Source organism: Mya arenaria, chromosome 3, assembly GCF_026914265.1.
Source record: "Mya arenaria isolate MELC-2E11 chromosome 3, ASM2691426v1".
NCBI lineage: Eukaryota > Metazoa > Mollusca > Bivalvia > Myida > Myidae > Mya > Mya arenaria.
This window is the reverse complement of record NC_069124.1, coordinates 80,343,382-80,352,906: the sequence shown is the minus strand read 5'-3', so window position 1 is coordinate 80,352,906 and position 9,525 is coordinate 80,343,382. Positions and strand designations below refer to the sequence as shown.

Here is a 9,525-nt window from a genome sequence, read left to right as displayed (position 1 = left end):
TTGACAATGATTTAGCATAAACATTGATAAATCTATAACACCCGATACAGGCTATGTTTAAAGTTCAAATATTTATTGTATTAAGGCCTCCGGCCCATATACAGATATGCATACATAAATACATATAAACAACGTGGAGTTGACCAAGCATAGAATTCACAAAATATTAGTTGTTAATATGGCATCATACATGTCAATCAACTATTGATAAACTGTCTTTAATTTTGTCTGCATAATACAATTACACAGCTATTTTTGGCAAAACTTCTTCATTTTTAGTAGCTATTAATAGAAAGAACTTGTGAAGACTAGGGTAAACATAATACTTAGATGGTATATATACACTTCTCTTATATCTCTATACAATGGACATTTGATAACAAAATGATATTCATTCTTAACAACATTTTTACAATATAAACAAAATCTATGGTCCCTATCAATTCCAGTATGCCTGCCTGTTTCGATAGCAAGGCGATGCGATGAGCATCTAAAATTTGCTAAACATTTACGAAATTTATCAATCACAGTTCACATATAATTCTGCTTTTAAACACGATTTTATATACATGTACAATTTATTAAGTTTCATATTCTCAGAACAAGTTTGACTCCATAATTGTAGAAGTTGATCTTTTAATCTCGTTACATATTCTTTAAGAAAGGCATTTTCATTTACTACATGCTGTGACTCCCAAATATATCCAAAACCATTCCTAAACAGATTCATACGCAATACACTAACCCAATTTTCATGACCTAGACTATCATACAATTTTAACATATTGTAACACAACTTTACATCATCAGGAAGTTTCAAATTTTTTAACCAATATTTAAAACAACGTTTCGAAGCATATATATGTAAAGGTAAACGACCTAGATCACCTAAAACAGCATCATTACAAGCTTTGGAAGATAGATTTAAATACCTTTTACATGCATATAATTGGACATTTTCTATAGCATTCATTGAAGTCATTCCCCAAATTTCAGCACCATATAACATTATAGGTGATATTTTTGTATCAAACATTTTAAAAAACACTGAAGACTTAACAAAAGGTAACGATGCAATGCCTTTAAAAAGACAATGTGAAGCTTTCTAAGCTTTTAGAGCAGAATTCTCTGCCATCTTATACCATGACAATGTACAGCTAAAATATAAATCAACATAAGTAAACCCTTATACATCATCTATATTTTCATTATTATATTTCCATTTTTCTCTACTTGCCAGCTGCCCACCTCTTCTAAAAACAACAATTTTTGTTTTACTAGTATAAACTTGCAACTTAGTATCAGCACAAAATAAGTTTAGCGCATTTAGTTGATTTGTAGACCTACAACCGTATCACTATACAACTCATTAATAAAAAGTGAGAACAATACTGGACTTAAATTACACCCTTGTCTTAAACCACTTGGACAGTCAAAACACTCTGTTTTTTCCATCCTTGCATCTAATACACATTTTGACATCTTTATAAATTGATTGAATAGCATCCAATAGCCTTCCTTTAACATTTTGTCTAAATAAGCTTGTATATAATTTTGACCTATCCACAGAATCAAACGCTTTTTTAAAATCTATAAAAGCAACATATAACTTCTTACCCTTTGTACTTAAATACTTGCTTATAACAGAATATAAAACAAAAGCATTATCAGTTGTATTATAACCGTGTCTAAATCCTGCTTGCGACTCCGAGATGGATTTATAAACTTGAGTATAATAGATAAGTCTTCAATTTAAAATGCTTATATATATTTTGCTAAATACATCAACAAGGGCTATACCCCTGTAATTATCACGATTATTACAACTTCCCTTTTGGTGCACTGGTATAATAATAGATAGCGTCCAGCTTCTCGGGAACTGACCTGATGTAAATATTTGGTTATAAATACGTAACATATATGGCAATAAATAGAAAAGACCATATTTGAAATGTGCAGGCAATAGCTCTCCGGCTGAAGCTTTATTGATCTTTAAGTCATTCACTGCCTTTATTACCTAATCAGATTCAATCCTGGAGTTTAAGATGACATTATTTACACCATCCACTTCATTAAAGAAGTTGTCAATAACAGTGTATTTTGTCTGTTATACGCAAACTCATAAGATAAGAATAAACAAGTATACTTGTTCGATAAAAAAAAACGCCTTTTGAATTACTTGTATAAAGGCACATTGAGAAGGGTTATATTGTCTACTTTCGGTTGTATCAAAGTTCAGGTAATTGTTTTCACTATGTTTATCTCAAGGTCCCGATGACTGTGAAATGTGGAACTTCCACTGTAATATATCATCATTATTGCACCTTTAACCACTTCTTAGCACACTCTTTCTTGGAAAACAGTTACCCTGTAAATTCTGAAAGCATTAAAGTAACATAACCAGAAGAAAATAGTGCAGTCTTTTACCAAGTACAGCTCACATGGGCACATTTCCGGCCATGATCTGGGTGTAGGCAGTGTTGTCAAGCGGACGGTAGACCTGGGTGGAAGGGTCCAGGAAGTAAAGGGGGTCGCGAACCTGAGTGGGGTCGAACCCTTCCCGTACTAGAATGGCCTTCAGCTGCTTAAAGGTTGAAGTGAGCTCGGGCTGGGTCTGGAACCGCAAAAACCTTGGCCGGGCGTATCCGGGCAGCATCTCGTTCACATGGCGGGAGATCTGAGCCAACATGGTAGGGCTGAGGCTGGTCGCTCCCTCATCTGTCATGTGAAAAGACACCATACCTGCCTTGCCATCTGTACCTGCAAGGGAGTGGAAAGATTGTAGAATATTTATACTGCATGCTTTAATACAGTTGTAGGTCCTGAGTATTATATCAATTAGTGCATCCAAAATTTTATTCAGTGACTCATTAAAGCTGAATGTTACTTTTTAGACATAATATAATTTATACAGTAGTATTGGTAAGGAATAAGGAGTCCGAGTTATTTTTATAAATTAATACATGTAAATGTTTCTTCTAAACCTACCTGGAATGGCAACACCATATACATTGGCATCATGTATAAAAGCGAGGCTGGTTAGGATGTTGCTTACTTCAGTTGTCGACACATTTTCACCTTTCCATCTGCACAAAGAAAAACGGAACAAATTTAGTTTGCCTTGAAATTGAGGGTTAACTTGGATGAACGACTTGTGGGTGGCATATTCACACTTCCTGGCTTATGACATGTTTTTGCATTCCGTTTTCAACCATTGAGCAAGGTATAACAGATTTTATTAAAAATGTTATAAGTATATGGCTTGAATATATCATGTACATACTCACCTCATAAAACATTTTATACCTGAGCCTTATTTAAAATATATTTAACTCTTGCACTGATTGATAATATATTTTTATGTACAGAAAATTCTGTAAACAAAATAACATAATTATAAACCGTGTCATTCAATATATTATGAAAAAGTATTGAAAATTTCATTAAAAAATATAGATTGGAAGCCTTTCAATGTGCAGTTTGTTGATAATCACCCCCTTGAGCCCAGAGCACTGACACATGGCGTCATGAAGCAAAAAAGGAGATTTATTAAGAAGACATATCTGCCCATGTTTTTGCTATGGTTGATTTTACTGTGTGTTTTCTTCATCATTTATATCATGAAGTTATGAAGATAAGTTAATTGTAATTTAATTTAATTTTTAGCCAGAAATGTATGAAATGTATACCCAATATAAAGAAAACATATGCACATTCCTATCAGATGTAAAATTGATCAGGTGCAAGTTGAAAATGATAAAAAATAAACTGCAAAGCATTCGTGACAAAGATTTTTGCTCCATTTTTAATGTCTATTTAGAGGTTATTAACGTTGCTACTTTTGCCTTTTGAGTTTCTGAATCCCATAAAATTCTAAAAACTTTCATGTTCACATTGAATTTTGTACAGTGTTTAGTGAGGTACTCGGGTTTTGAAATATCAATTATATCATTATAAGTTGAGTTATAATTTATATGAATTCTGTAACATGCAAACTTTGTTTAAAGTATATTTTTACACAAAATGCTCCATAATACAAACCCTTAGCAACATTCACTAGAATAGATAGTCATAAATTGTGTACACAATCTGTTTCTTAAATGATCCAAAATAAAAGGTGACGACTCTTTGAAATGTTAGATCAACATTACGTAACTATATTGATATTTAAAAATACAAAGCCTGTCTATGGACAGTCCTTGTGCTTACAGACTTGGGAAGGAAAACATGCTGTTATCAACATCAATCAATCTCATCAACAGGCCATTAAGGCATGGTTAGCAGCCTGGTGTGATGGATTGTCACACTTTCTTGTGCTGGAAGTATTGATTGGACATCAAAGTACGAAAATATTGCATGTTTTCATTTTAACCAACCTGAAAGTGTCACCAACACGGTCATTAAAATACAAGTAGTATTCCTTGTCTATCCGCATTAAATCTCCGCTGTTGAAGTACTGGTCTCCCTTCTCAAACACATCACGCAGAATTTTCTTCTCTGTGTCCTCCTTAGGGCCCCGGTAGCCCTGGAAGGAAAAGCGCCCTTCTGATAATGGCACAATCAACAGGCCAACTGCATCTGTTAAATAAAAACATACAATTATAGGACCTGTCATGGTGACAAGGTCATTCGATATCCGAGCAATCATGACGACAACCACATCAGGTACATATAAAAAAAATACAATTATAGGACTTGTCATGATGACAAGGACATCAGAAATCGAAGCCATTAAGGCCAACTTCATCTGGTACATTAAAGATGGAAATAACTGTTTTTATTGTTTTAGTCTATGTAAAAAGGTTACCTACCTGGCCGAACAGGCACACAGAACCCCTGTCTATTCCTGAAGGGGGCCTGGGCCTCAAGGTCCCACTTGACAAAGGCCACGGGGCTGAACTGCCTCTGAAGAACAATTCCTAACTTGACGCACAATGTTTCAATGTTGAAGAATATTATATTTTTAAGCTCTCAAAAAGAAGTGAGTGGATAGGGAAACCTGCCGCTAATTCTGAGAGAAGCTGCTAGGAAATTATCGGGATGAGCCTCAAATGGCTCAAACAGCTATCCTTGACAGTTTCTTATTTCACAAAGTAATCATAACATCAAAACAATAATAAGTTGTGTAATAACATGTACCAGGTATGGCGATGCCCGTCCGCAGGCCCCTACTTTATTAGTGAGGTTGACAGAACCAGAAGGGTTTTCAGTAGCTCCGTAGAACTCTATAATGCGGGGAATTTTGAAGCGCGACTGAAATTCGGTCCAGATGTCCTGACGTAAACCATTTCCAACTGCAACCCTCACTTTGTGTTGACCATCTAGCTTATTCTGAAAATAATTATTCAAAGGATTATAGTAGTATATGCTTCATTTTCAAACTAAAAAATATTTTATTTGCCTTAACAAATCATAATGGTATATGCACAATTAATATTTATTGATTATTGAAAGCCGAAATTATTCCTGATTTTTTAAAACGGTGTGGACTTGCAAGGTTTTCTATTAACATTTGTTTGCTCATTAATGAGTGTGTTATAACTATAAAAAATAGATTAGTAGTCTTAATTTCACCTTTGGTTGAGCAACGAGGTATCTGCAGACCTCGCCAATATACTGGATGACAGTCACATCATACTTGCGACAGTCTTCCCAGAAATGTTTCGCGGAAAACTTGTCTCTCAGGACCATTGTCGCTCCTGGCCGGGAACGTAAGTAAGTTCAAATCAGTTTAGGATTTAAGAATATTAAATAAGCTGTATTTAAAGAATAATGTTATAATACAATTGGCAGACTTCAAATTCTTCCTTTCTTTGTCTCACATACTGTAGCTCTTTTGTGATATATGTTTTGCTTTTTTAGATGGTATTAAATTGAGTCAAACCTGTTTACCCTTCATGAGGTAAAAACGTATTGTAGCTGCGTGCAAAGGTTTTTTTTTAAAACTTCTACTCAAAAACCTATTCTGAATGAGATTTTCCCCCTCCAGTTGGAATAAAAATCAATGATTTCTTCAAAATAGACTGAACAAATATCTTAGAACTCTCAGAATATCTTAGTTACAACATCGATTTGACAAACAGTTGATAAAATTTATTTAAATTAATAATTACTCTTAACTGTTTGAAAAATCTTGCAGTGTCAGTTGTGAGCTTTCAAAATACTGTTACATATGATCTTTCCCAAAATTTCACGTAAAATATTAAATAATAAAGGAAAAATTTAGATAAACCTTGGTTCTTCATAATGTGAAACACAAGATAAGTTTTATCTTAGGATGTGCACAAACAACTGAGTTCTTAACTAAAAGGTCTCTCTATCATATGTTTCTGGCCTCTATAAAACGAATAAGACCCAAGGGAACATGCAGAAATTGGTAAAAATTCTTGCCGAGTTACCAGCCATGCAGTGTACTTGAAGGTGTCCTATGTGCTAGAATATTATGTTGCCTGCAAAGCATGGTAAACAGAGTTTGTCGAAAGTTAGGGTTGCAGCGACCTGCACTAAAGATTGGTTTTCGATCAATAGCTTATCATATGAGTAACAACATTCTCAACATTCTTATGCATATCGTTTATTGTCAGAAGCTGATCTCTATTAAATTAGATGTCACTTGGTTTAATGTCACATTCGTTGTAACATTTGGTAAAATAGTGATAATCACTCAATTCTTTATCCTACGGTCTTGAAACTTGGTAGCAATATTTGTCATAATTAGAAGATAAGGTTTTAATTTTAAGGTCAAAGGTCAAGGTAGTGGAGATATTTAGTAGAAAAATTGTTTCCGCTCAATATATCCAGAAAGCTTCATTCTAGTCTTGAAACTTTGTAGAAATGTAGGTCATGACGCTTGATCCAACATTCCTCAAATTTAGTAGAATTATTAACCAATAACGGTATACGACGTAAAAGGTGTTGGTTATTGTGACCTTGCGTTGAAAAATGTCAATGTCATAGTGCCCCCTTTGAACAAAATAACATAGGTATTAAACAGAGATCAACAATTGAGCTACCAATCCTTTACAAATAGAATTCAAGGAATTCTAGTAATACTACTAGTATATAATAATGTAAGTTGCTTCAGCCCACCTTTAGTGACACAGCTGCCAAAGCCAAGGAGCAAGCCAACAGAGTGGTACATGGGCAAAGGCTCATAGACAATATCCTCGGAGGTCATGTTGAATGTTTCGAAGGACGAGCCAGCACCAAGCGTCCTCAGGTGGTTCACCGGGGCTGGCTTTGGCAAACCTGACCAATCAACAAGCTTGTCTGAGTATAACTAGCATTGGGTAGTGATTATGCTTAGCTTAATAAGGACATTGCAGACAGGCGACATATATGGACGGTCAAAGGCATGTTATTTGATACTCAGTTTATTAGATTGCAGAGCTGGTATGGTGTAATCTTTAAGTCCATATATTTCCTCTGCCTACATGCCCCACTGAGTCCATCGCTAGAGAGCACCGTCCCGAAGAGTGATACAGAGAGCAGGACTTCATACAAGACATCAGCACATACCATTTTACAACGCTGCCTCCCGGGACAATGCAAACTTTACACAATTCTGGTGGTCACGAATTGCAGCCTTCGGCAGACCTTTTAAGAGTTTGTATTAAACTTTTATACAAAAAAAAATAATTTAAATTAATCTCTGTTATAAAAGTGAAAATGGGTCCATTTTTAAGTCTTAATTGAAGTATATGTTTTAAAGAAGTTGTGACATGTATTAAATTTTGTAAGAAATTCACTACAGTACCTGTTGTTCCCGATGTGTAAATGAGTACGTTGGTACTGAATGGTGTGATATGCTTCCTGGCCGATCTGTCAATAGGGGCATCAGAAATGTTGTTCATGACAAGGTCAAATGACAGGAAACTGATAGGTTTGGGCTCTGGGAGCGGGCCTTGAACGTACACTGTGATACCGGAGATGTCAGGCAGGATCTCCTGGATGGCTTGATGGAGCTCTGGTCCTAGGGATGGGTTAACTTGTATGATCAGGCTACATTAGTTTTCGTAACTTTAACATTAGCCCTAACACAAAAATAAAATACTCAAATTAGACTTTGTACACATGAGTGCAGAGACACTATGCACGAATATAGCAAGGCCCAAAGCTCTGGATTTGTTGCCCTTTAATGAATTAAAAATAGAACAGATTAGTGTTCATGTTTGCTTTGCAGAGTACATGTTTATTACACAGTTATTAGCATCGAATACGCCACAGGATGCTTTTGAGAATAATATAATAATTAAACTAAAGGTGAATATGGATAATTTTTGTTAACAACACAAACAAAATTGCTTTCAGATTGTCTTTAATTAATTTTAAATTGAAGCTTTATATTAAAAACGACATATCTGTTGTTGTCGGAAATTATCTTTGTGAATTTTATGATGGAACTCCTTAATGACATTTCCAGTAACAAGAACTACCAAATATTACCTTGACCCAGAATGAGAACAGTTGCTCCACTAGCATTGATGGAGTGGGCTAAAGACTTGGACCGCAAGTTGTAGTTTATACATGCAGTCTGGTAACCAACTTTCATGAATCCTGCGACCAGGAAAGCATAGAATAAAACTAAGATTTTGCAAGATCAGTTTTATATATTTTAATTAATTTAAACCAACATATCTATGATACATAAGTTATAATTTACTTAACACCTGCAAACAGTAACACTAAGTTTAAAGCCATACCAAGGTATGTCCAGACAAATTCTGGTTCATTGTATATCATGATGGCCACAGTGGACCCTGGTTTGATGCCAATCTCGATGCCTGCCCGCCCAGCCTGGCTGCTCTTCTGATCGAAATACTCATAGCTGTATTTTCTGTCTTGAAATATGATCAGGGCCTTCTTAGGCCAGCGCTTGACCTGCTCTTCAAATATGTCGATGAGATATTTCCCTTGCTCCAAATAACCCATAACGATGGCACCAAGTCGCAAGCTATTGCGTCGGTATAGCCAGTCCAAGTACCATCCCGGCCAGAAGAGCCGCAGTAGCAGGTACAGAGCCCCACTCACCCCCAGCGATCCCGCCAATACTGCCAACATCTCACAGGATTGAGTCTGTTGTGTTCTGTCTGCCTACTATCACTAGCTTGTCTGTGAACATATCTTCACCATTATTTGCAAAGCATATTCACTTGTAATAGATTCATTCTATCACAGAAATACTTGAAATATCAATTAATATATTCTATTAAATCCCAAGTTTGTTTAAGAGAGTTTTACCTTATAAGGTGACGGTTTGCACCAACTCAATGCTTTGACATTGTTCAGGTGCATAAAGTAGAATGTCCATTAATTAGACCTACTTTAGAAGATAAAATCCAGTCGGTGACCTTGATATAGGTGAGCTTCTTAAGATTGCACACTTTACAGCTAAAACCTGATAACAGAACAAGATTATGTTAACTAAAACAGTGTTATTTAATTCAGATATAGTACACAATCCCTTAAATTTAACAAGTATTTTTTTTATAAAGTTAACAAATTTTAATTAGAAATGAACTTCAA

At 35.2% G+C, this 9,525-nt stretch overlaps 1 protein-coding gene across 1 annotated transcript; it reads right to left on the bottom strand.

The window, feature by feature from the left end:
* Nucleotides 1-204: 204 nt before the first annotated feature.
* Nucleotides 205-9,257, bottom strand: LOC128226329 (long-chain fatty acid transport protein 2-like). The gene is made up of 10 exons (XM_052936212.1): nt 8,703-9,257; nt 8,446-8,556; nt 7,757-7,972; nt 7,090-7,248; nt 5,575-5,699; nt 5,140-5,331; nt 4,812-4,905; nt 4,377-4,578; nt 2,989-3,086; nt 205-2,760 (listed from the first exon to the last, which is right to left on the bottom strand). Exons 1-10 carry the CDS (start codon nt 9,058-9,060, stop codon nt 2,438-2,440), a joined length of 1,878 nt encoding a protein of 625 aa, XP_052792172.1. The 5' UTR covers nt 9,061-9,257; the 3' UTR covers nt 205-2,437.
* Nucleotides 9,258-9,525: the final 268 nt, after the last annotated feature.